We start from the raw sequence: 27,626 nt of genomic DNA on the forward strand, positions 1-27,626 counted from the left end.
TGCATACATACAAGAACACATCATACAGACATATTACCCAAGATAGGAGGATGTTATCATTTCTTATAGGTTGAAGTGAGAATCTAAACACAATAGTAATAAAAAGTGCTTTACCAAGTAAATGTTAGTGTTTTAGCATTAATTAGAATAATGGTACTCATGCTTTCGTTATCCTCAACCACACTGGTCGATAATGGTTGGGTGGGTGTTCAAAATGATGGAGGGTCTCATTATTGAGTGAGCGTGGATGTTGGGATGCGATGCGAGCGCACTATACTGGTCCAAGGCGTTGTGGCACCTCGGAGCACGTGACACAGAAGCGCACAAAGCGACCCCTTCCTTATAAATAATAATCCCATACCTCAAACAGACACATCGCTGTCTCTTGGCTTTACTAAACAATGATGCCGGGCTCATCATGACGAAAATTCGAATTAAAAACGACTTTTGATACACTTTGATAAAGAAACTGTTGACATCAATAGGCTACGATTCCTGAGATTGGATATGTGGATACACTTTCTCTTGTCTTCATGTAATAAATTAAATCTGGCATATGGATCGACGCAAGTTATTTGTGCAAAGAATGTGAAGGTAAAAACAAATTTTGTTTTAATAAAATCAAATGTTGCATTAATGCATAGTCAAAAATGTTTTACTTCATTGATTTCTCTATGACCTTATGACAGTGTATATTCTTATGTGAATCTAATTACTTGCCTGCAGCCTCTCTACAACCTTACTTATTGTTGGTCTTTCTTATTCGTTCATGAGTGGGACAAGGGGCATCGTCACGTTGTTGTATAGCCTATATCACAACCAGTAAATGGTTTGCCTATCTATAAACATCTGCATGAAAATGTTATCACAATTATTCTCAATAGCCTGTACTTTTTTATTAATGAAAAAGGTTATTGTAGGTTATTGTAATTTTTTACGAAATGTACAGATATATTAATTATCAAATGGAAGGGTTATGTACTGTTTATCTATGAGAGCAAAACAGAGTCATGTACAATTAAATAGATTGATTCAACAAATCAATATTGTATTGAGAGAATATAACTACCTTGATGCATAATTAATTGAATAATTATTTTGAAACGTAATCCTTTATTAACCCTTAATTGAAAGGAGAGATTGACCTACATAGGCTACTCAATGCAATGTCTTTATCCTGAGGGCAGCACAGAAGGTTAGATATGGGTCTCATTAATTTGTCATTGACTGTTAATTCTCTCACCATTGTCTGAGACGCATCTGCTGGAGAGTCAGCTGGCTGATACAGCAGGGATGTCAATAATGTGACCCAGCAACATACCCACATCACCCACAGTTAAATACATACACGTTTGCCATCCCCCACGTCACAATTAAACTAAATAATAAAAAGGATTGATAATTTCTAAATTGTCTGGAACTTTTTTCTCTAGATACTCAGCCATGAAGTCTGCTCTGGATGGAATAGCCGACACCACTTTCCGAACAATAACTAACGGTTTGCAATATCTTGGCTCCAACGATGTGAGCTACAGTGACCCGTCCATTGATTCTGGCTTTGCCAAGACTGGATTCCATTTAAAGAAGGCTAACTCTGCCCCACTTAGAAACTACTTCCCTGGAGTAGCTAGAGACGAGGAGCTCATCTTTAATGGCAACTCCATTTACCAGACCAACTTCTCTGATCTGGTTGGCAATGGGACCTTTGTGGACGGCGGGGATTCTATCCAATGCGGGGAGAACTTTGTGGACATGGAGTGCTTCATGATTCTGACCCCCAGCCAGCAGTTGGTAGTAGCGATCATGGCACTCACTCTGGGAACCTTCACAGTGCTGGAGAACCTTATCGTACTGTGTGTGATCCTCCACTCCAGCACCCTGCGCTGTCGGCCCTCCTACCACTTCATAGGCAGCCTGGCTGTGGCCGACCTTCTGGGCAGTGTCATATTTGTGTACAGTTTCTTGGACTTCCATGTGCTACACCGGAAGGACAGCCCCAATGTGTTTCTCTTTAAGCTTGGTGGGGTCATCGCCTCTTTCAGTGCCTCTGTGGGCAGTCTCTTTCTCACAGCCATAGACCGCTACATCTCCATCCACAGGCCCATGGCTTACAAGCGGATCGTCACCAAGACAAAGGCTGTCATCGCCTTCTGCATGATGTGGACTATCTCAATCGTCATCGCGGTGCTCCCCCTACTGGGCTGGAACTGTAAGCAACTGAACTCAGTGTGCTCTGACATTTTCCCACTCATCGACGTGATGTACCTGATGTTCTGGATAGGGATGACCAGTGTGCTGCTGCTGTTTATCATCTATGCCTACATGTTCATCCTGTGGAAGGCCCACCACCATGCCGTGCGCATGATGAGCCGCAGCTCCCAGAAGAGCATCATCGTCTACACAGCACATGGCACCAAGGTGCAGACATTGCGACCCGAGCAGGCCCGCATGGACATCCGCCTGGCCAAGACCTTAGTGCTGATTCTGGTGGTCCTCGTCATCTGCTGGGGCCCTGTGCTGGCCATCATGGTCTACGACCTGTTCTGGAAGATGAACAACTTTATCAAGACGGTTTTTGCCTTCTGCAGCATGCTCTGCCTGCTCAACTCCACCGTCAACCCCATCATCTACGCCCTGAGGAGTAAGGACCTGCGCCGGGCCTTTCTTAACATCTGTCAGACATGCAGGGGAACTTCTCAACCACTGGACAACAGCGGTGAGTCCGATTGCCACAGCAGGAGCGTAAAAGGCACAGCCACAGCCCACAAATCCACGGCTAGCTGTGCAAACACCACTGTGAAATTGGCCAAAGTCACCCTGTTGGTCTCCCGCGAGACAACGGCGTCTGCCATCATGTGACTGTGAAGGAATCGACTCTGAAGGAATTATGTAGAATAGTCACTACCCCAACTAGCACTGCACTGAAAGTTTGCTAAACATCAACTTCTAATTCAGTTCTTTGAAGTATATGTAGCTGTAGGATAAGATAGTGTTTTTTTTATTTCAATCTTTCAGAAGAACTTCATTTATTTTCATATGGAAATAATGGCGATAAGCATTGTTAAACTGCACAGTTGTGTATTTAGTGGCATGCTGATCTGCCCTTTGACTGTATGGTTTGTCTCTATAAAGTGCTTGTAGGTGAAATTGGCTGTTCTTTATATTGTAAATTAGTACATTGTGATGGTTTGTAGTTCTTGTCATAAAGCATGTTGTATGAAACTGTTTCGATTTCCTTATCTTTTGAGTGATGCATAATTGAGGGCCATGTTGTGATATACAAGAGTAGATCATGTACATCTTTTCAATGATTCACATGATTTAATCTTATGCGGAGACAGATTTCCCCCAACGAAGAACCACAACCACAAATACATGTAATGTTGTGCAGTATTAAACATGTTGTTTCCCCCTCTCCATCTCTCCATATGCATTAAATAAGTGTTTTTCTATGAATACACATTTTAATTTCTGTTTCAAATAAAAACATTCAGGAAAGCAGCTTGTGAACCACATACAGCATAATACACATGTATTTTTTGCATCTCATGAGATTGAGGACGGCACTGCAATGCTACTGTGAAGAATAGACCTTGTTATCTCATGAAACTACAGAGACAGAAAAAATAGAAAGTATTTATGTGCAGTTACTTATTCCAAACCAGCTAATTTAGTAATAAGCAATGTATATGAATGTTTTCATCTGATCACAGCAATTAAAACACAATAGCCAGTGTATTTTATTGCAGCTGTACTTACACCAAAAGCTTTACAATCCATCACCTACCAAAAACTGACAAAACAATGACAAATGAAAGAAAATCTGCAGAGAACCTCTAAGTCAGTGAAGAACTAAAGGAATGTGCATTTTTAAGATGTCTCTGCTAGGATAAATTGTGCACATACTTCATTTACAATCATAATAATATATATTCAAAATGATTAAACACCTTTATGTGATTTAGTTTCCAAGCCTCTGAATAAAGTCAAGTGTGCACAGTACTCATAAGGCAGGCACGATATATTCTTATCAGAAGTAAGTAGTCTTATCGGACTTTTGGTTGTTCATGTTTTTGTCAGTCTGGAGGAGAAAGAGGTGTAGGCAGTGGCACACGGGATAATGTGCCATGTTGTAGTGGCACATGAGATAATGTGCCATGTTGTGTGAGGTACTGTACTGCCGCGTAAAAGTAAGTTAAACCCAAGATAAAAATAAATATAAAGTGAAAAACTAACAGAAAAGGCACAAAACCTACATGTGAAACAAGCAATTTTACATTACGGGCCCATGCATTTGCAGAGCAAAAGAGACAGGCAAAGACTAATGGAAATACACCAATCTTCAAGATTAAAGTAACAAGAATGTGTATGAATATGGCTACTGGATATATACTAAAGTATATGGATAGCAGCGCAAAATTATGTAATTTATTATGTAATTCCATAACCCCACAAACGACCAACTTTTGTCTGCACTACAATTCTGCTATCCCGAATCCTTGAGACGTCCCTACCCTTATCTAACTCTTTGACCATTTTAAACTTCAACTTCAATCGGCTAATGTCAGAGTTTGGACGTCCTATGGATCCCAGATTGCAGGGACCGCAGTCCAAATCCCATCATCATCAGTCTCATCAGCGCATGCCCAACCGACCCGGCATGAGCGCATAGTTGAATATTTCACGTCATCAATACAAGAAACAGACGGCTCTGGTGGTCAAAAACAAGAAAAAGCTGACGTTAGGCAGCAAGTTATATATTCGTCTGAATGTATAACTTAGCTAGCTAAGGACATCCAAACAGATAACGTTATAAGATAGGTAAGAGTGAAAACAAAAGTCAACGTTACACGGGCGTCGGAGTGATAGGAAGAGGGCAACTTTTCCCCGGAAAGGTGAAGGGAATTTGTTTTAATTTGGTTGGTTAACGCTAGCTAGCTAGCGTGATAAGTTAGCTAACGGTAGCAAACAACAGTCGCAAGACTCCTTCCTGGACTTGTCGAAGTTGCAAAGCTAGCTGAAAATCCATCAGGATAAGCTCTTTCTTAGCTAGCTAACGAACGTTAGAAAGCCATTTTCTTTTGTGTTTCGCATTAGCCACACTACCCTGTTCCTCGTTCGGTCTTTGTAGACCAATCTTTGAACCCTCCTAGGTTCAAATCATGGCGTGTGGAGCGACCCTGAAAAGGACCATGGATTTTGATCCATTGATGAGTCCGACGTCCCCTAAAAGGAGAAGATGTATTCCGGTGTCCCCATCATCATCCTCCTCATCACCACGGAAATACCTTCGCATGGAGCCATCACCATTTGGAGAAGTGTCATCCAGACTATCAGCTGGTAAGTACTATACCGGATGAACCCAAACTCATAACAGACATCTAGTAAGCCAGGCAGTGGGCAATCTTACTGCACGTTAAAGGTCCAATGCAGAAGTTGTTTTTAATCAAAATATCAAATAATTTATGGGTAATTAAGTACCTTACTGTGATTTTAATTTAAAACAATGGTCAACAACAAAAAATTGCTGGCAGGCCAAAACTCCATTCCACCAAAACAGGCTGAAGTTTCAGGTGGTCTTTTAAAACAGCTCTTACACTAGAAGGGCATTTTTCACAATATTATTTCAACCTCATAGTGTGGAAATATAAAACACAGGAAAATCACGTTAATGGCACTGGGCCTTTTTAAGTTAGCATGTTCTTTTTCCAAGATCATGCTAGGTGTTAGCCAATAGCTACTTGTGTTATTGCAGCAGCTATAGTGCATTCGGAAAGTATTCAGATCCCTTGACTTTTTCCACATTTTGTTATGTTACAGCCTTATTCTAAAATTGATTAAATAAATGTTTTTTCTCATCAATCTACACAAAGTACCCCATAATGACAATTGATTGGAGTCCACCTGTGGTAAATTCAATTGATTGGACATGATTTGGAAAGGCACACACCTGTCTATGTAAAGGTCCCACAGATGACAGTGCATGTCAGAGCAAAAACCAAGCCATGAAGTCGAAGGAATTGTCTGTAGCTCTCCGAGACAGGATTGTGTCGAGGCACAGATCTGGGGAAGGGTACCAAAAATTGTCTGCAGCATTGAAGGTCCCCAAGAACACAGTGGCCTCCATCATTCTTAAATGGATGAAGTTTGGAACCACCAAGACTCTTCCTAGAGCTGACCGCCCAGCCAAACTGAGCAATCGCGGGAGAAGGGCCTTGGTCAGGGAGGTGACCAAGAACCCAATGGTCACTGACAGAGCTCCAGAGTTCATCTGTGGAGATGGGAGAACCTTCCAGAAGAACAACCATCTCTGCAGCACTTCTCCAATCAGGCCTTTATGGTAGAGTAACTAGATGGAAGCCACTCCTCAATAAAAGGCACATGACAGCCCGCTTGGAGTTTACTAAAAGGCTAAAGGACTCTGACCTTGAAAAAACAAGATTCTCTGGTCTGATGAAACCAATATTGAACTCTTTGGCCTAAATGCCAAGCGTCACATCTGGAGGAAACCTGGCAACATCCCTACGGTGAAGCATGGTGGTGGCAGCATTATGCTTTGGGGATGTTTTTTAGAGGCAGGGACAGGAAGACTATTCAGGATCGAGGCAAATATGAGCGCAGCAAAGGACAGAGAGATCCTTGATGAAAACCTGCTCCAGAGCACTCAGGACCTCAGACTGGGGAGAAGGTTCACCTTCCAACAGGACTACGACCCTAAGCACATAGCCAAGACAACGTAGGAGGGGCTTCGGGACAAGTCTCTGAATGCCCTTGAGTGGCCCAGCCAGAGCCCGGACTTGACCCCATCGAACATATCTGGAGAGACCTGAAAATAGCTGCGCAGCAATGCTCCCCATCGAACCTGACAGAGCTTTGGAGAAACTCCCCAAATACAGTTGTGCCAAGCTTGTAGCGTCATACCCAAGAAGACTCGAGGCTGTAATCTCTGCCGAAGGTGCTTCAACAAAGTACTGAGTAAAGGGTCTGAAAACGTATGTAAATGTGATAGTGTGTAGGTTGATAAGGGGGGAAAAATAATAGGGGAAAAACAATTTAATCCATTTTAGAATGAGGCTGTAACATAACAAAATATGGGCAAAGTCAAGGGGTCTGAATACTTTCCGAATGCACTGTATTTTGAAAAAATATCCGTGTTTTCAAACCCAGATGCGCGAAGCAGACTTATGGAGCGAGAGACCTGCCAAAAGGTTGAACGTACGTATCGTTAGGATCCTAAGAAAATCAATATGTAAATTGTTAGGATCGTAAGAAAAGCCATGCGTGAAACATAAACATTACATTTAATTTGTGAACATACAAACACCATGTTACAATTACGGACTAACATTTTAGGCTTGAACAAATCTTGTTGCAATCCTTACGAACAATAATACCTTTGAGTTTGTCAGTTTCATATTACCAACAAACAAAAAACGCACACCAAATGGCCTGTGAGGGGTGCTACGTGAACAAGCATAACACAGCATAAAAAAAAACGAAAGTCGAGGAAACCGGAAAGAGGTATCCAGCATGTTTTCAAGTTAAGTCTCTATTACTCCTTAGTTAAGTTTACTTCACATTAGGTACTTAATGTAATTGATTTGTTTGCCAGCACAAGTCTAGATAGCACTAGCTGTGTTATGCCTACACCTAGCGGACTGAAACTTCACTGATGTATCTCTAAAGCATGGGCATATCTCTGTGTGACGTGGACATCCCCATCCATGCACCTTATCAAAATAAGACTAATTCAATATTGCACCATCCCATTCTCTGGGCTCTGTATGCAATCATAACTAGTAGTATCTACCAGGAATAATGAAATATTGAGTCGTCTATTATTGTGCTATCTTGCCAAAGCATACTCTGTAGGAGGGGTTAAAATGAATGTAAAATAATTTGACATGATTTATATGAATCGGGTCATGAACATATGGACTGTGAAATGAATAAGGGAGCGGTTAAACGTAGGTTAAGTCTGGCATAAGCTTATTCCCACACTTTACAGTAACTCTGTTGCAATGGTCTTAAGTAGTCTCCGTATAGGCTATTCCCTCCATCGTGACACTGCTGCCCAGTTGAAGAGCTTGTGATCTCCTTGCAGCACCATGCAACTTTGGAAAAGCACCCCTCAGCCTCAGAAGATGCCCTTCTGGAGGCATGCAGCCATAGTCGTTATACCCTAATGTAGACCTATTTGCCTACTAGCCAAATAAAGTGATGAGCATACATGATGCATGCAACTCGTCATTCCAACATATTTGAACATTGAATTCATCCTTCATTCAGTTCAGCCAGTCAGTATGCCATCCATTCAGTAATTTGTCTGAGTTGCAATAGGAACTAAATCAAAGAGTAGAGCATTCTTATCATTTTTTTTTTATTTCACCTTTATTTAACCAGGTAAGCTAGGCCTGGCCAAGATAAAGCAAAGCAGTGCGACAAAAACAACAACACAGAGTTACACATGGAATAAACAAGCATGCAGTCAATAGCACAATAGAAGAAAATAAAAAAGTCTATATACAGTATGTGCAAATGGCGTGAGGAGGTAAGGCAATAAATAGGCCATAGAAGCGAAGTAATTACAATTTAGCAGATTAACACTGGAGTGATAGATGAGCAGATGATGATGTGTAAGTAGTGATACTGGTGTGCAAAAGAGCAGAAAAGTAAATAAAAACAATATGGGGATAAGGTAGGTAGATTGTGTGGACTATTTACAGATGGACTATGTACAGCTGCAGTGATCGGTTAGCTGCTCAGGTAGCTGATGTTTAAAGTTAGTGAGGGAAATAAGTCTCCAGCTTCAGCGATTTTTGCAATTCGTTCCAGTTATTGGCAGCAGAGAACTGGAAGGAAAGGCGGCCATAGGAGGTGTTGGCTTTGGGGATGACCAGTGAGATATACCTGCTGGAGCACGTGCTACGGGTGGGTGTTGTTATCGTGACCAGTGAGCTGAGATAAGGCGGAGCTTTACCTAGCATAGACTTCTAGATGACCTGGAGCCAGTGGGTCTGGCGACAAGTATGTAGCGAGGGCCAGCCGACTAGAGCATACAGGTCGCAGTGGTGGGTGGTATAATTTATTTTATTTATTTATTTTACCGTTATTTTACCAGGTAAGTTGACTGAGAACACATTCCCATTTACAGCAATGACCTGGGGAATAGTTTCAGGGGAGAGAAGGGGGATGAATGAGCCAATTGTAAGCTGGGGATGATTAGGTGGCCGTGATGGTATGAGGGTCAGATTGGGAATTTAAGGGGCTTTGGTAACAAAACGGATGGCACTGTGATAGACTGCATCCAGTTTGCTGAGTAGAGTATTGGAAGCTATTTTGTAGATGACCTCGCCGAAGTCGAGGATCGGTAGGATAGTCAGTTTTAATAGGGTAAGTTTGGAGGCGTGAGTGAAGGAGGCTTTGTTGCGAAATAGAAAGACGATTCTAGATTTGATTTTGGATTGGAGATGTTTGATATGAGTCTGGAAGGAGAGTTTACAGTCTAACCAGACACCTAGGTATTTGTAGTTGTCCACATATTCTAAGTCAGAACCATCCAGAGTAGTAATGCTAGTCGGGCGGGCGGGTGCTGGTAGCGATCGGTTGAAAAGCATAGTTTTACTTGCATTTAAGAGCAGTTGGAGGCCACGGAAGGAAAGTTGTATGGCATTGAAGCTCGTTTGAAAGTTAGTTAACACAGTGTCCAAAGAAGGGCCAGATGTATACAGAATGGTGTCTGCGTAGAAGTGGATCAGGGAATCATCCGCAGCAAGAACGACATCGTTGATATATACAGAGAAAAGAGTCGGCCCGAGAATTGAACCCTGTGGTACCCCCATAGAGACTGCCAGAGGTCCGGACAACAGGCCCTCCGATTTGACACACTGAACTCAGTCTGCGAAGTAGTTGGTGAACCAGGCGAGGCAGTCATTTGAGAAACCAAATCTATGTGTATTCAAAATTCTCTAAAGGTTCTTTAGCCTATCATTTTAATAATACATTTTTTAATTTAGGCCTATTCAAATGAAAAAGCCTAAATTGCAATACCTAAAAGTTGAAGGCCTATCATTTTGGGTACTAGTGTCGTGCGGAATAATTTTAGAACTCTATTTGTGTTTTATACCTGTTTTTATCATAGGGCTCCCCTTTAAGAGACCCTAGCTCCCAGGCCTCTAAATATAGCATCTACATCATTTTTAAACAAAATAGTTGAAGCACGTGCAGTGGCTGATGGCTTAAACAGATCTGGCAATAAGAATAGGCTATAGATTGTCTTTGTGACCCCTTGGCTATTTCGCTCAGGACAGGTTGTAGCCAAGACTTAGGCAATATTTTGTTTCATCTCATTTATTGACATGGATATAGCCTCTGAGTGATGGGGTTGTGCAATGCAAATGTCTAAAACAAGCCTACATACAAAGTGGAATTCTTTATTACAACAGTCAAAATGCCTAATAAAGGCCTACAGTCCGTACTCCCAAATACTGGAAAAAATGTGATTCATTAGGTTACATGATCACCACAGTAGCCCCACGCGGCTATAAAAATAAATTATGCAATTATATGGCCATTAAATAACACAACAGCATGGCATATTTAGATAGCGGAATAGCCCTAGCTTAAATCATATTTACTTTCTATTTTGCAGCTCACGTGGTTATTGTAGACAAGGCTCTTCTGTGTCTTTATCATTCTCACACAAGTCAAAGGCCCAAGCCAATACTACACCATCTACTGGTATAACGTCGTTATTGAATGCAGATCTAAAACAAGCTCTAGACTTTTATTTTGGAATTGAAACCAGAAGCTGCAAAGCAACTAACTTCTGGGCTAGAGTTGCTTGATTGACTAGCTACATTCGGTGCATGTCCTTTGCAGATGCCACATTGCTGCCAAAAGTTTGTACGCATAAAAAAGATCTGTAACCCAGTAAAGTGAGACGTAATAATTAAGTGTACATGTTCATTTATAGTCGTAACGTTTACAGATCTAATTTTACGCTTCATGTTTCATTAATGGATTTTCTTACAGTCCTAACGATACGTAAGTTCAACCTATTGGCAGCTCTCTCGCTCCATACAGACCAGACCAGGGTTTGTCAAGTCAATGGGAGAAGTGAAATTCATCCTTAGTTGTTAATTTTCTTTCATATTAAAGCCAAAACCTAGATTCGAGCCAGTGTCTGAAGTAGCTGCAACTGTCATTACTACAACCCTGTGAAAGTGACACTTTTATCGAAGGAGTGCCTTTCATTTGACGGCCTGCACATGCGCAGTTCGGCGCAACAAGACTGTTAGACCCGATGACGTGTTTCTGCGCACAAGCTTTGCTATCAAACATCATCTTGACATCGCTGACAAGTGTCATCAGGGATTTCTATTGGAGAAGCAGTTTCTGCATATCGTCATACTGTACTGTCTTTGTTAACATGTTGTTGTCGGCCATAAGGAGTGATAAGGATTGCACTGTAGTGCGAGGCCTCCAGTAGATTTGACAAGTTTGACCAACGTCCTATCTGAATAATTTAGACTGTGTATCATCTTATTCTAGAGCAAATTCTGAACAACATCAAGCAGGAGTACAAACGCATTCAGAAGAGAAAGCACATAGATGGAGTTTACCAACAGACAGAGGGTTGCTACTCGCCAGAGTCTCCACCCCATCTTAGTGGATCCAGTATGCCAGGTTTGTTATGCGCTTAGAGTGTACTATTAGCCTAAACCCTGGTGAGTGGGGGAGATCCACAATACTAAAGGAACTAGACCCCCCCCCCAACATGCAAATGACCTAATTGCTTTATTTGTGTCCTCTGCAGGCACATCTGCTGGAGGTTCTTCTCCATCAAAGAAAGAACAGCCCTTATTTACTCTTAGACAAGTTGGAATGATTTGTGAACGTTTACTGAAGGAGCGTGAAGACAAAGTGCGGGAGGAATATGAGGAGACCATGACTTCCAAGTTGGCAGGTGTGGACAGTCAAACACAATTCAGAAAGTGCACCATGTGATTTTTAGTTACAAGCAAATTAAACCCCTCCCTTTCCTCCCACATTTCTATTACAGAACAATATGACACTTTTGTGAAGTTTACACATGACCAGTTGATGCGAAGATTTGGAGAACAACCTGCAAGCTGTGAGTATTGTTCTGTCCATTTTTCAGTGCATGTACCATTCCATTGCTGAATGTGAGAAGGCAACTGTGACACCTGAATGGAAAACCTCTAAGGTGACGCTAATATGGCTGGTTTTCTGCTTTTATCTATTCATTTCCAGATGTTTCCTGAGAGACCGACTTTGCTAGGCGAGTTATCGAGTTTAAATCTTTGGAAATCCCTGCAAGAGATTGGTTTAATGAAACGTCTTACTGTGCCATATTTCTCCTTTAGGCAAAGGTTTATCTAAGCCGTTGTCAGTGGTAATCTCTCTCTCACGTAAGCAACTAGGTGCTTCCTAATGTAATTTTATGGACCCCCTCTACCAGTGGCCTACATTTCTCCTGCTGTACCTGTATCGATAAGTCGTCACTCTCTTACTTTTATAAAGACATCTGGCATTCCAGACTTTATTCACCGTTTTATTTCTTTGTTACACGATAAAGGAATGTAGACAAAGGTTTGCTGGTCAATCTATTAGCAAGTGGAAGGTACGGTTTGGAGAAGATAATTTGCAATGCCCCAGAGCCTTTTTGTATGGGACTTTACAAAGACTAACTTCAATTCATTAGATTTTTTCCACTTTCAAAATGTTATTTATTTAATTGACTGTTTTGCTTTCAAACCTATGTACTTCGTAGAAAAACCAAACAATAAAATGTTAAGTTTCATGTCGTCACAACAGGGTAATGCTCTAATTAACTGAAGTACTATCTAATATTTCAACGGTAAATAGCTAATAATGTAATCAAGTAGATATAACACCTATGATATCAGGTTCTGTCAACCCAGTCGCTTGTGTTCCACCACAGCTCCCTGCCTCCACTATGGAGTTAAAGCCAAAGGCACGTGTCAATCTCATTCCACGGATGGCCGGGATTTTGCTCCACCCTTGTACTTGATCGCTGAATTAAGGTCACTGATTAGTAGGAACTCCCCTCACCTGGTTGTCTAGGTCTTAATTGGAAAAACAAAACCCACACACTCGGCCCTGCGTGTAAGGCTTGACAATCTTCATTTAGCCCTCAAGTGGTGGAATGATCTCGTTTCGTCACCTGTTTTCAACCACTGCACGAAGACCCATCTGTTCATTACATATGAATGCACCCCTTAAACTTGTTAACATGGCTGCTTTTATCCTTTTTGTGATACTGCTACTTGATGACAGAATGTTTTATAATATTGTATATACACACTTCCCTTTGAGTGTGTTTTGTTAATGGAGTAAACTGTAAACATGTTTGCATTTGCCACACCTTTTAAGAACACACTGGAGCAAATCATGATAAACTCAATTGAAATCACCTTTTATTCAAAAACAATTGACACATACATACTATACAACAAGCTCAGAGACTGTGAATCAGCAGCCTCCCAGGTCAGACTTCTGCTTGGTGGATTTTATGAATCCCAGGAACTCTAGCTCAGAAACAGCCTGGATAATTTAAAAAAACCTGGTTGCCTTTGGCAGGAGGCTGAAACTTGGACCCAAGTGAATCTTCCAGCAAGACAATAACCCTAAGCACACATCGAAGTCCAAAGAAATTGTTAATTGACCACAAAATTAACGTTTTGCAATGGCCGTCTCATTCTCCGCACTTGAACCCCATGGTTTGAATTCAAGACGGCTGTCTTTCTGAGCAATTGTATTAGTATAACAATATAATACAACATAGCTCACTCGGTATTTGTGCTATTCATTTTCTACAGTCTTTTGTTGCTCACCTTTATTAAGGGTGCCAATAATTTGACCTGACTGTATATCTAGGCTATGGGAGAGGAAAAAGACTGCAGTAGGACATGTGGTATGAAAAGCAATATTCAAAATACATCACAATCAAGTATTTTAAGACTTCAACTGTTAAAGGATACCGTTTGAGTTCATCCACTTTGCCATAGTCAGCATCCTTGCCCTCTGCAGCCGAGACCACTGTAGCATAAGCCTGCAAATACATACAAATTCACTCAATGCAATATGTAAAGTGTTCTTGTTCAGTAAAGAATACCAACAATAGTGTTTCATTTGATTCTTTATAAAAACCTACCTCCTGCCAGTCACAGGTTGACGAGCCTCCCACACTCCATATGGAGTTTGATCACAATGCAGATGTCAGGAGCAGCATTGGAAATTGTCCCGTCCTTGGTCAGCAGGTTTTCATTCTGAACCACACAACATTAGCATCAGCTGCTGTTGTAGCTTTAACACTTAAAGTTTTGGCTGATACTCAGTTGTCTAAAGAGACTGGCTTACCTCCTTTCCTTTTCTTTCATCTGCACTGAAAGAATTGTGAATAGGTGAAAGTAAGCCCACTGATAGTAGTCCACCATATTGCTTACACCCATCAAGTCTTTCCAGATTAGGGAGAGGATATGAGGAAAGGAGTTTACTAGACACTATTGAGACAAAGCCTCTCAGTGGTAAGTTGTTTACCTTCAGGTAATGGTAGGGGTTGCTGAGGGCAGTCTGGATGGCGTGGCGTTGAGGTGGGGTCCCAGGACAGCAAAGGAGCTATAGTAGCACACCTCATACTGGGATTCGGGTAGGGGCACTACTGTACATATTAGACGTGTATTAAATCGGTCTTTCTCTTCCATTACAAAAATGTTACCTTTTGCAGTTGGAACAGGTCTGTTTTCTTGTGGAGACCTTTCCCTGGAGAAGAGATGATCTCCCCCGCTGCAGCAGCAACATCTGATAGGGTAGAAGCAATCGAAAAGTACATTTCACCACCATAGAAATATAATTAAAGTCTGCTATTTTAATGTGTCAGAGATCCATTTAAAAATGTTAAAGCAAAACCCTCATCATTATCGCTACTTTCTGTCCGACTTTTAGCGAGTAAATCTTCCAGTTGGAGCAGCGCTTATTTTCTTGGTCTTGCCAGGTTTCAGGATCGCAGTGCACTTTTGCAGCGCTGCTACAAGTTCATCTTTGGCCATCATCCTGGGGTGAAACGTAGAGTGTTGTCAAAAGAAAGGAGAGCAAACAAACTGAACTTTCTTATCTTAGCAGGTAACTGAGTACATGGCAACTTGTATAGAACTTGGAAATATGTTTCGTAAGGCAATGTTTGTGCTTTATATCGACGTTAAACATCGATTTTGGAATCAATCATTACCTCAGCTGCATGGCAGACACACACTCTTCATTCTCCCACACATTCTTCTCCAGACAGGATATGTGCAGTTCCCTTATCTGAAAATCGAGGCATATGTGGAACAGGCGAGACTGTTGGTGCAATGCTCTACAATTACATTCCTAACATGAGGTATTATTTCAATGGCAACCTTGATAAACAAAATGTTCAAACCTGTTTCCCGAGAGGGTATTTAGGTAGAGAAGACGTTAGAGCGTGGAGACACCTCAGAATGGGGTAGTAGTTCTTATGGTATTTGCGAAGAACTTTCAGTAGTTTCTGACACAATTCCTAAAAAGAGTGGCAGGACACACAATCACCCAAGACCAGAGTCAATACATTACGGTAAGCTCATAATTCAGTCTTGTCAATATAAGGTTCAGAACCTCTCAACAGCACTCAATATTTACCTTCACATGGTCATCACTGGTCAACAACTCCATTTGCTCCTGGGGAGCCTGCTTCTCTACGTACCTGGGTGAAAGGGTGCGAGGTAAACACCAAGCATCACAACAAGTTTTAAACAGACGAATGTTACTCAACCATCATATGGGTAGAAGTGTGTGTGTGTGTGTGTGTGTGTGTGTGTGTGTGTGTGTGTGTGTGTGTGTGTATTGGAGACTTGTGGGCCTGCGTGTGTGCATGTGTGTGAGACAGTCACCTCATGAAGGATGGCAGCTGGCAGCTGTTGGATCCTCTACATCCCGTGGCTGAGCTCATTGGCGTGGCCTCCTTACAGCATGCTCAGAGGCTGGCTGTGAAAGTGCTCCAGCAGAGCCAACTGCTAAGGGGGCCCCATGGTCAACACACACACACAAACCTGAGAACAAGCAACGCAAAAGGTAACTATTCACAGGAATAATCCAAAATAATACATCTAGCCCACATCTCAAAGTTAGTCTTTGAAAGACAATACAGAGCAGTCAACATTGTGTTCAGTCAGTTATTCCACTTCAACACATTTGAACAGTTCTAAAACAGTCACACCAACAATCAGAGGGCAGTACTCACCTGCAGGCCTTCGATGAAGTTGCGTACGGAGAAGTCGTGGTGGAGGAAGATGCTGACCAGCACCTGCAGCACCTTGCCACTGGCTTAACAGGAAAAAGTGGGGTTAGGATCACCTTGAGTCTCAGACGGGAAAGCAATACTCACACTAAAGTCTGAATTCTAACTTGAGATAGACATGTAACAAAACAAAAAAAATAATGTCATCAATGGGGATTAAGAGTGAAAATGTGCGTTATGTGTGTTGATCTCTAGTTGGTATTCAACTGCACCTTTAGAACCCTATTGGGTTTAGGAATGGGGCACAGAGGAACATGATCACTGTGTCCAATACAACTACATCAAAGTGAATGGATGGATCCATGGTAGCTACAGACCTACCTTGTCTATGACAGTAGTCAGGTGCTGGGTGCAGGACAGGGACTGGAAGAGCTCAATGCACAGCAGAAAGAATATGGACTGGGGTAGCATGTGCTGAATGGTGCTGGGAGACGTGGTGATGCCAAAGACGAACATCAGAGGAAGCTGCTCCACGTACTGACTGTTGCAGAGAACGGGGAGATTATACAGCATGTCACGCATGAGCATTTTTAACATATGTTAGAGGTACCCTCACACAAGTACAAGTGTATTTTCCTCATTCAATCAATCTAACAGAGGTCAGGGATCATGTCCCCCCCCTGCAGATGATGAAGTTTTGCAGCACTCTAGGGTTGAAAGCCTCTAGGTCCTTGAAGATCACTAAAATGGGAGGATGCTGTTGCATGTCTTTGCCAACAGAAGTACGCTTTTTGCCTGGGATGCCAGACAAATTATTAGGACCAAACAAATTATTTGTGCACATAAGACTCATGAGTTGTAATGAGCATTTACATAATGTAGAGATAGTAAGGTCAAAATCTATAAAATGTGACTGTTTTACATAAAAGCATTATATTAGTCCTCAATTGTGTGCAGTAGCTTCGTACCTTTGTCACAGTCTATCTATCCTACCCTGCCTTTCTAAGGTCTTCGAAAGCCAAGTTAACGAACAGATAACTGACCATTTCGAATCCCACCGTACCTTGTCCGCTATGCAATCTGTATTCCAAGCTGGTCATGGGTGCACCTCAGCCACGCTCAAGGTCCTAAACGGTATCATAACCGCCATCGATAAAAGACAATACCGTGCAGCCGTATTCATCGACCTGGCCAAGGCTTTTGACTTTGTCAATCAACACATTCTTATCGGCAGACTCAACAGCCTTGGTTTCTCAAATGACTGCCTCGCCTGTTGTCGGGACCTCTGGCAGTCTCTATGGGGATGCCACAGGGTTCAATTCTCGGGCCGACTCTTTTCTCTGTATACATCAATGATGTCGCTTTTGCTGCTGGTGATTCTCTGATCCACCTCTACGCAGACGACACCATTCTGTATACATCTGGCCCTTCTTTGGACACTGTGTTAACTAACCTCCAGACGAGCTTCAATGCCATACAACTCTCCTTCCGTGGCCTCCAACTGCTCTTAAATGCAAGTAAAACTAAATGCATGCTCTTCAACCGATCGCTGCCCGCACCTGCGCGCCCGTCTAGCATCACTACTCTGGATGGCTCTGACTTAGAATATGTGGACAACTACAAACACCTAGGTGTCTGGTTAGACTGTAAACTCTCCTTCCAGACTCACATTAAGCATCTCCAATCCAAAATTAAATCTAGAATTGGCTTCCTATTTCGCAACAAAGCATCCTTCACTCATGCTGCCAAACATACCCTCGTAAAACTGACTATCCTACCGATCCTCGACTTCGGCGATGTCATTTACAAAATAGCCTCCAACACTCTACTCAGCAAACTGGATGCAGTCTATCACAGTGCCATCCATTCTGTCACCAAAGCCCCATATACTACCCACCACTGCAACCTGTATGCTCTCGTTGGCTGGCCCTCGCTTCATATTCATCGCCAAACCCACTGGCTCCAGGTCATCAGGTTTTTGCTAGGTAAAGCCCCGCCTTATCTCAACTCACTGGTCACCATAGCAGCACCCACCCGTAGCATGCGCTCCAGAAGGTATATTTCACTGGTCACCCCAAAAGCCAATTCCTCCGTTGCCCGCCTTTCCTTCCAGTTCTCTGCTGCCAATGAGTGGAACTAATTGCAAAAATCACTGAAGCTGGAGACTCATATCTCCCTCACTAACTTTAAGCATCAGCTGTCAGAGCAGCTTACAGATCATTGCACCTGTACATAGCCCATCTGTAAATAGCCCATCCAACTACCCCATCCCCATACTGTTATTTATTTATTTTTGCTACTTTGCACCCCGGTATCTCTACTTGCACATTCATCTTCTGCACATCTATCACTCCTGCGTTTAATTGCTAAATTGTAATTACTACGGCCTATTTATTGCCTTACCTCCCTAATCTTACCTCATTTGCACACACTGTATATAGACTTTTCTATTGTGTTATTGACTGTACGTTTGTTTATTCCATGTGTAACTCTGTGTTGTTTGTGTCGCGGTGCTTTGCTTTATCTTGGCCAGGTCGCAGTTGTAAATGAGAACTTTTTCTCAACTGGCCTACCTGGTTAAATAAAGGTGAAAAAAAACAAGACAAAAAGAAGTAAAGTACCAGTCACAGAGTGTGCCAAGGGAGCAGTGCACCCTCTTCTGGTTAACATTGGTACTGTGTTGCTTAGGCTCTTCAACATCCACTGACACACAAGCACCCATCAGTCTCTCTAGAACTCTCTGCATCAGGTGCTTCAGGGCTGAGGACAGAACCAAATGAAAATATTATGATTTGAGTTAGGTAGTATCCATGTGTCATAATAAAAAAAATGGCATGCAGATACTTATTACATCAAAGTACAAATAAATTAAATGTACCAATTACCAACCTCAAATAGCGGTTGTACAAAATTCCCTTGTTGACTAATAATAGAAATAAGAGTTATTTCTCAAGTACCACATACATGGGACTGACCTGCACACTCTTTGGCTTATAAGGAGACAACAAAAGGAGTCACCGACTGCTGCAGCTGGTCAGAGGCGCTCTGGAAGGTAATTTCATGATTTGGCTCATTAACTCCTACACAGTAAGAAGAGACGAGACATACAGTTACTTAGTTAATCTCTATCCCATGGACAACATATCAAAACACACTAATTTAGGCATTTCGCATGAGCCCTGGTCATGCCAAAGACTTTTGCATGTGCACCCTCTCTTTTGAGTAACATACCACGCACTAGGGCAGCTGTGGGAATCTCATTGGCTCTCATACCTGATGCCCAGTCATCGGTGCCACGCTGGAAAGTGGAGGCACTCTTTCTGCTAAACTCCAATAGGCTGTCTAAGGTTATCCTGTTCAGCTCATCCTGCAGAAACTGTAAAGAGTAAACAATGTACATTTTCATGCCTGATAAAAGCCTGTCACTTTTTCAGTTGGTGAAACGTTCACAACGTTACAGATAGAAATGTAATAGAGCCGACACAATTCCCTATTCTGCATGACAATTATATATGTTCAATATTCTATATTTATATGGGAACATTGCTCCCTCCTAAACAGGGCACAACTGATTGGCATAAGCATAATGATGCCAATGCCAAATGTCTGCCTTCATTTTCTCCAATAATGTCTGCTATTCTCTGTGTCCTCATTGCCATGAGCGAAATAATCCTCTGGAGAAAATATGGGCGCGCGCGATCGATCGATCAATACAAAATGGCACTGGCAGAATATTCCGTTTTCACAAAACGAAGTACACATATTAATCAATTACTGTGTTTAAATATGACCAGCGACCCATATAGTTATCAATAAGATCACTCACCCACAGTTGGCCTCTTCTTTCTCTTTTTGGCACTGGGCTTGAACACAAAGCAACCCTAGCCATGCGGGGTATATACACACGATGACACGATCATTGTGTCTTCAGTGGGCTGTCAAGAAGCAATAACTTAATAAACAAGTTTTGTGGCGCGATAACAAAATTATAGGTAAGGTCGTTTTGCCAAACTAAAGTTAGTAATCCAGTTGACATACGTGGGAAAGATGTAACGTTATTTTCCACGATGATGTATTCATTCACCACTCCCAACAGGAAATCTCAGTAAAACAAATTGACTGTCATTAGCCTACCTTTGAAACTGACGAAGTTGTCGAAATGTGACTGTCCCAGACAGACTATGTTATGTAAAATATATTTTATTCTTTGACAGATTGTACGGAGCACTTTAGTGGTCATGGTGGGGGGGGGATTAATCCAGTATCAATTCTCCCGATTTTGTTATCCTTTCACTGATAAAAGAAAAAGTAATTCCTGTTAATAATCTGCATGTTTTTTCCCATTCATTGTGTATGCATCCCTAAACCAGAAACATGCTGCTGATAGAACCATAGTCTGGAATCGATTAAAAACAGGTCATTGATTTCTAATTTCTTATGTAGCTAGCTGACTGACTCAGCTGTGCTAGCTCGGTCGTCCGTGTAACAATTTAAGCAATAGGCTCTATGCATATACTCTATACTGCCTCCAACGTTGTAATTTACTTCGATCATGGAATGTGCATAAGAGCTATTGATAGCTATTTGCTTTGTTGCTATGACAATACGTTCACCTGTAACGTTATACCAGCTGATAGCCAGGCTGGGATACGTAGCCAGAGCTAGCTTTTGATCGATATCTAACCAGCCTGCCCCCTCTATCCTCTGGAGTATAGGCTAGCTAAGAGATGGAGCAGAGCCAGGAATTGCTGCGCTTTTTTGAGAGATCGAGGGTTTGCTGAGGATCTCGTACAGACCTTCATCAATTAAAAAGGTAGGCCTACGTGATAGCTGACTTTTAGGGGTTTCATGACAAACTAGTTATAGCGCAGGGATGAGCGCGCACCATCATTGACATTTGCACCTGTTAACACCGGAAGCCTCCAGTCCTAGAAGTTATTCCTTTCTGCCTCTGACAATTAGACACATCAAGGCGTTTGCCTGATGCCATGTTTTACTGGAAAATCAAATGATGTCACTAAGCAAGCACATTTAGCGTAGTTCCGGGTGGAGAAAGTTGCGTTCTGTGCATGGTTTAGCTCTGTATTTACAAATCAGCAATCGAATAATGTAGTTGACAGTACGGTAAGGAGCAGGCAAAATAAACTTTCCAATTACCTGAACCAGTCATGACAGCGCTATTATTTCATGGTGTAATCTCAATTATCCAGCAGATGGCGCTGTTCATGTTGTGCATGTAGCATGAATCCGAGTTTGCGCATAGTGTCTTTAGTTTGCGTCGTAAACATGCATAATTCAGTTATGACAGCTAGCGAGGGTCCTGACTTTTCAGGTCATTGAAATTACTAAACTTAAGTCTACTTAAGGTCGCCGTTCATAGAGCTACACAAATCCAGAGTAGACTCATGTTCAACTATAAAGTCAGCCATATCAGCCATGGTTCTGAAAAGGGAGTTAAAAAGGCAGTAAAAGGAGTTTGTCTCAATAATATATTACAATACTATACAAACAATGAATTCATAGGCTATTATAATAACCAAAAGTAGTAATGAAATGATAGCCTATCAACAAACAGACTAATAACTATTTTCTCTGTATACATCAATGATGTCGCTCTTGCTGCTGGTGAGTCTCTGATCCACCTCTACGCAGACGACACCATTCTGTATACTTCTGGCCCTTCTTTGGACACTGTGTTAACAACCCTCCAGACGAGCTTCAATGCCATACAACTCGCCTTCCGTGGCCTCCAACTGCTCTTAAATACAAGTAAAACGAAATGCATGCTCTTCAACCAATCGCTGCCCGCACCTGCCCGCCCGTCCAGCATTACTACTCTGGACGGTTGACTTAGAATATGTGGACAACTACAAATACCTAGGTGTCTGGTTAGACTGTAAACTCTCCTTCCAGACTCACATTAAGCATCTCCAATCCAAAATTAAATCTAGAATTGGCTTCCTATTTCGCAAAAAAGCATCCTTCACTCATGCTGCCAAACATACCCTCGTAAAACTGACCATCCTACCGATCCTCGACTTCGGCGATGTCATTTACAAAATAGCCTCCAATACCCTACCCAATAAACTGGATGCAGCCTATCACAGTGCCATCTGTTTTGTCACCAAAGCCCCATATACTACCCACCACTACGACCTGTATGCTCTCGTTGGCTGGCCCTCGCTTCATACTCGTCGCCAAACCCACTGGCTCCAGGTCATCTACAAGACCCTGCTAGGTAAAGTCCCCCCTTATCTCAGCTCGCTGGTCACCATAGCAGCACCCACCTGTAGCACGCGCTCCAGCAGGTATATCTCTCTAGTCACCCCCAAAGCCAATTCCTCCTCTGGCCGTCTCTCCTTCCAGTTCTATGCTGCCAATGACTGGAACGAACTACAAAATCTCTGAAACTGGAAACACTTATCTCCCTCACCAGCTTTAAGCACCAGCTGTCAGAGCAGCTCACAGATCACTGCACCTGTACATAGCCCATCTATAATTTCGCCTAAACAACTACCTCTTCCCCTACTGTATTTATTTATTTAGCTCCTTTGCAACCCATTATTTCTATTTCTACTTTGCACTTTCTTCCACCAGAAATCTACCATTCCAGTGTTTTACTTGCTATATTGTATTTACTTTGCCACCATGGCCTTTTTTGCCTTTACCTCCCTTATCTCACCTCATTTGCTCACATTGTATATGGACTTATTTTTCTACTGTATTATTGACTGTATGTTTGTTTTACTCCATGTGTAACTCTGTGTTGTTGTATGTGTCGAACTGCTTTGCTTTATCTTGGCCAGGTCGCAATTGTAAATGAGAACTTGTTCTCAACTTGCCTACCTGGTTAAATAAAGGTGAAATAGAAAAAAAAAAAAAAATGCAGTTCAAAGTGTCAAAGAAAAATGTCTCTCAAAACAACATTCTAGCCAGATAAACTGCATCAGAGGAATGTTGTCCATATATATATATATATATATATATATATATATATATCTCAAACCATAAATAACTAGAACCATAAATAACTAATGAGCTTCACGAAAGAAAATTGATATTCAAGCCACTAAAGGCTGTCATGTTACTGCAAGGCTGCTATCGGTGCACATAACAGCTTCCCGGTAAATACAAACAATGACAGATAAATCAAAAATAAATCTAGGTTTATGATGAATTTAAATAAAATATAGAATGCCTACTTATAAAGGAAGTTAAAGATGCATGCATGACAAACAAAACAAACTCAACCAAATAACGTCAAACTGACATCTGGGGAACCCTGGTCAACTCTGTGGTGCTGAAAGGACAGCGCCGCTGCCTAGCCAGATTTACAGTGCATTCGCAAAGTATTCAGACCCCTTCACTTTTTCCACATTTTTTTACGTTGCCTTATTCTAAATTGTTTTTTACCCTCAATCTACATGTAACAGTGTAGGTTCCGTCCCTCTCTTCGCCCCAACCCGGGCTCGAACCAGGGACCCTTGCACACATCAACAACTGACACCCACCGAAGCATCGTTACCCATCGCGCCACAAAAGCCGCGGCCCTTGCAACGCAAGGGGAACAACCACTTCAGGTCTCAGAGCGAGTGACGTCACCGATTGAAACGCTATTAGCGCTCACCACCGCTAACTAACTAGCCATTTCACATCGGTTACACTCACCCCCCCTTTGACCTCCTCCTTTTTCCGCAGCAACCAATGATCCGGTTCAACAGCATCAATGTAACTGTGTAGGTTCCGTCACTCTCTTCGCCCCAACCCGGGCTCAAACTAGGGACCCTTGCACACATCAACAACTGACACCCCACGAAGCATCGTTACCCATCGCGCCACAAAAGCCGCGGCCCACCACCGCTAACTAACTAGCCATTTCACATCGGTTAAATACACACAATACCCCATAATGACAAAGTCCCCCCCCGCCCCCCCCCCTAAAAAAATTGAATAAACACATTTACGTAAGTATTCAGACTCTTTTCTCAGTACTTGAAGCATCTTTGGCAGAGATTACAGCCTCGAGTCTTCTTGGGTATGACGCTTGGCACACCTGTATTTGGGGAGTTTCTCCCATTCTTCTTTGCAGATCCTCTCAAGCTCTGTCACGTTGGATGGGGAGCGTCGCTGCACAGCTATTTTCAGGTTTCTCCAGAGATGTTCGATCGGGTTCAAGTCTGGGCTCTGGCTAGGCCACTCAAGGACATTCAGAGACTTGTCCCGAAGCCACTCCTGCGTTGTCTTGGCTGTGTGCTTAGGGTCGTTGTCCTGTTGGAAGGTGAACCTTTGCCCCAGTCTGAGGTCCTGAGCGCTCTGGAGCAGGTTTTCATCAAGGATCTCTGTACTTTGCTTCGTTCATCTTTCCCTCGAGTCTCGCAGTCCCTGCCGCTGAAAAACATCCCCACAGCATGATGCTGCCACCACCATGCTTCACTGTAGGGATGGTGCCAGGTTTCCTCCAGATGTGATGCTTGGCATTCAGGCCAAAGAGTTCAATCTTGGTTCCATCAGACCAGAGAAATCTTGTTTATCATGGTCAGAGTCCTTTAGGTGCCTTTTGGCAAACTCCAAGTGGGCTGTCGTGCGCCTTTTACTGAGGAGTGGCTTCGTCTGGCCACTCTACCATAAAGGCCTGATTGGTGGAATGCTGCAGAGATGGTTGTCCTTCTGGAAGTTTCTCCCATCTCCACAGAGGAGCTCTGTCAGTGAGCATCGGGTTCTTGGTCACCTCCTGTGGGACCGTATATACACAGGTGTGTGCCTTTCCAAATCATGTCCAGTCAATTGAATTTACCACAGGTGGACTCCAACCAAGTTGTAGAAACATCTCAAGGATGATCAATGGAAACAGGATGCACCTGAGCTCAATTTCAAGTCTCACCACATTTTTAAAAACATTTCTAAAAACCTGTTTTCGCATTGTCGTTATGGGGTATTGTGTGTAGATTGAGGAACAAAATGTATTTAATACATTTTAGAATAAGGCTGTAACGTAACAAAACGTGGAAAAAGTTGAGTGGTCTGAATACTTTCCAAATGCACTGTATAATTATCCCGCTTTTGGGCAGTGGATAGTTGGGGCACAGTTTGTCACACCATTTTGGGACTTGTGATTTTATATATAAAACATTGATTCTTGAAAAATAATAAACTTAGAAATGCCTCATGAGCTTAGTTCAACAGAACCCAAATTTGATCTTGTTTTTATTTTGATATAATGGATGGTTAGTCCTTGCATCCATAGCTCTCTGTATGAATTTGAGAGTTGTTACATTACTCCAGGCCCATTCTTCAGCTTTTTACCAAAACAGAGGCAGGGTTGGCCGTTTTGTTATTGTTTCAATTAAGGATTCTTGCTTTAATTGAGCTATGTATTCATACATCCACTATAACCATCCATCAAATCAAGTTAATTGCACAAGGTTGTAACTACTTTCCTCTTTTGTTTTCAGATTTACTGCAGTGCCGTCGAGGTCATGACGGATGCCGAACTCGCAAAATGCGTGCCCAGATTTAGTGATCGTATTGCCGTAAGGCAGTACTGCAAAAGAGAAGTGGCCGCTCTCCAGGGATCCAGTGTGTTCAAAGCTGCAGATCGTTTTTTTTTTTATTGTTCCATAAGCCTAAAGAAAGGTCATAAGTAGTCAGCAAAACTTTGTGGAAACTCCAACGCTAAGAAAACAGAACGTACTTTCCAAATTGGATGGCTGGAACAAGTTGGAGTCGACTCATTCTGCAAGTTAGAGAGAAAAAAAGGTGGTGGGACAAGACAATTAAAGGCACCAAAGACGGTTACTATGGCAGAGCTGATTGAGGTCACTAAGTCACTTTTCTTTCCAAATGGAAAAAGAAAACTAGGGCATGTCAATGATTTGGAATTTAAGATGCGAGACTTTACTAAGGGAGCGCTAGACCCATCTACTTCATTGGTCGAACAATACGAACTCAGAAAAGAAAATATTTTAAGTATATCTTTCCAGCAGATGAAACTCATGGCAGCTGCCTCCATCTCCAAAGAGAAGAATAACAGAACCAAGTACAGCAGAATCAAATCAAATGTTTTGTCACATGCACCGAATACAACAGGTGTAGACCTTACCGTGAAATGCTTACTTACAACCCCTTAACCAACAATACCGTTAAGAAAATATTTAGTAAAACAAACTCAATAAAATAAACAATAACGAGGCTATATACAGGGGGTACCGGTACAGAGTAGGGTACTTTCTAAATGTAATCCGTTAGTTATCTGTCCAAAATTTTTATCAGTAATGTAACCTTTTGATTACCCAAACTCAGTAACGTAATCTGATTCCATTCCGTTACTTTTAGATTACTTTTCCCTTAAGAGACACTAGAAGACAAAAATGTATGTTACCAATTGAACGACATCTATTGCAGGATAAATCTATGTTAAAGTTTACAGTGGCCATAAATGGATGTTACATTTTACTTTCTGGGGTGGTTATGTAGGCTTCTTCTAACTCATAGCGTTCTAGTACATATAATAATAAGTTTAAATTATCTTTACATTAAAACCAAAGTCTATCAGAATTCCAGTAATTCCAAGGCCTATGGATTTTTTTATCAGCATGAATTAGATTGATCAATAAAAGCCCCACTTTTATTCCGTAGGTTTGGATCCGCGCTATTTTTCACTGGCTGTCCACAAGTTTCAAAAACAATGATTGATAGGCAGCTTAAACTTCTTGAATTCAACCATTTAGACAGCCATTCACAACAACCACAATCCATAAGGTGCAAATAGCTAAATCAGAGAGCAGCAGTGTGATTCACATCAATGCACTATGTAGATATAAAAAATAAGTGATATCCGTATCGCCGTAGACTACACCACTGCTGTCATCCTTACCTCCAAGCATTTATTCAAGTTGAATAATCTTTGGAAGCCGCACCATTGGAAGACAGCTTGGACTGTAGCCTTCAAAAAATGTATATTCCTGCTCTTTACCCACGATCCATTAAGCACATTTGGTATCATCATAGTGGTCTCTGACTTGTGGTCAGACTCGTTCAGGTGGAACAAACTTAAACTTGAGCCTTTTTTCAATGCTCATTTGCATGTCATTGAGAAAACAGTGAAGTGTCAAAGATTTTTTTCCACAAACATCCTTAATGAATTTAAAAGTAATCCAGTTTTTCAAAAGTATCTGTAAAAAGATTACAATATTTTTGCTGGTAATGTAACGGATTACAGTTACCGTTTTTTGTAATCCCTTACATGTAACCCATTACTCCCCACCCCTGACAGAGTCAATGTGCGGGGGTACAGGTTAGTCGAGGTAATTGAGGTACTATGTACATA

General features: G+C 41.9%; 2 protein-coding genes and 1 pseudogene across 6 annotated transcripts; 2 read left to right on the forward strand and 1 right to left on the reverse strand.

The window, feature by feature from the left end:
- Positions 1 to 305: 305 nt before the first annotated feature.
- Positions 306 to 3,460, forward strand: LOC106610686 (cannabinoid receptor type 1A). The gene is made up of 2 exons (XM_014210154.2): positions 306 to 594; positions 1,434 to 3,460. The coding sequence occupies exon 2, from the start codon at positions 1,444 to 1,446 to the stop codon at positions 2,857 to 2,859; it is 1,416 nt and encodes a 471-aa protein (XP_014065629.1). The 5' UTR covers positions 306 to 594; positions 1,434 to 1,443; the 3' UTR covers positions 2,860 to 3,460.
- A 1,201-nt stretch (positions 3,461 to 4,661) lies between these two features.
- LOC100379103 (akirin 2(2a)) lies at positions 4,662 to 12,834 on the forward strand. Of its 5 annotated transcripts, none has more exons than XM_014210079.2 (6): positions 4,662 to 4,895; positions 5,132 to 5,340; positions 11,554 to 11,688; positions 11,819 to 11,968; positions 12,065 to 12,136; positions 12,277 to 12,834. In XM_014210079.2, the coding sequence occupies exons 2-6, from the start codon at positions 5,163 to 5,165 to the stop codon at positions 12,285 to 12,287; spliced, it is 546 nt and encodes a 181-aa protein (XP_014065554.1). In that variant the 5' UTR covers positions 4,662 to 4,895; positions 5,132 to 5,162; the 3' UTR covers positions 12,288 to 12,834.
- A 1,262-nt stretch (positions 12,835 to 14,096) lies between these two features.
- LOC106610647 (origin recognition complex subunit 3-like) lies at positions 14,097 to 19,706 on the reverse strand (annotated as a pseudogene).
- Positions 19,707 to 27,626: the final 7,920 nt, after the last annotated feature.

The sequence above is a fragment of the Salmo salar genome, chromosome ssa09, assembly GCF_905237065.1.
Source record: "Salmo salar chromosome ssa09, Ssal_v3.1, whole genome shotgun sequence".
In the NCBI taxonomy this organism is placed as follows: Eukaryota; Metazoa; Chordata; class Actinopteri; order Salmoniformes; family Salmonidae; genus Salmo; species Salmo salar.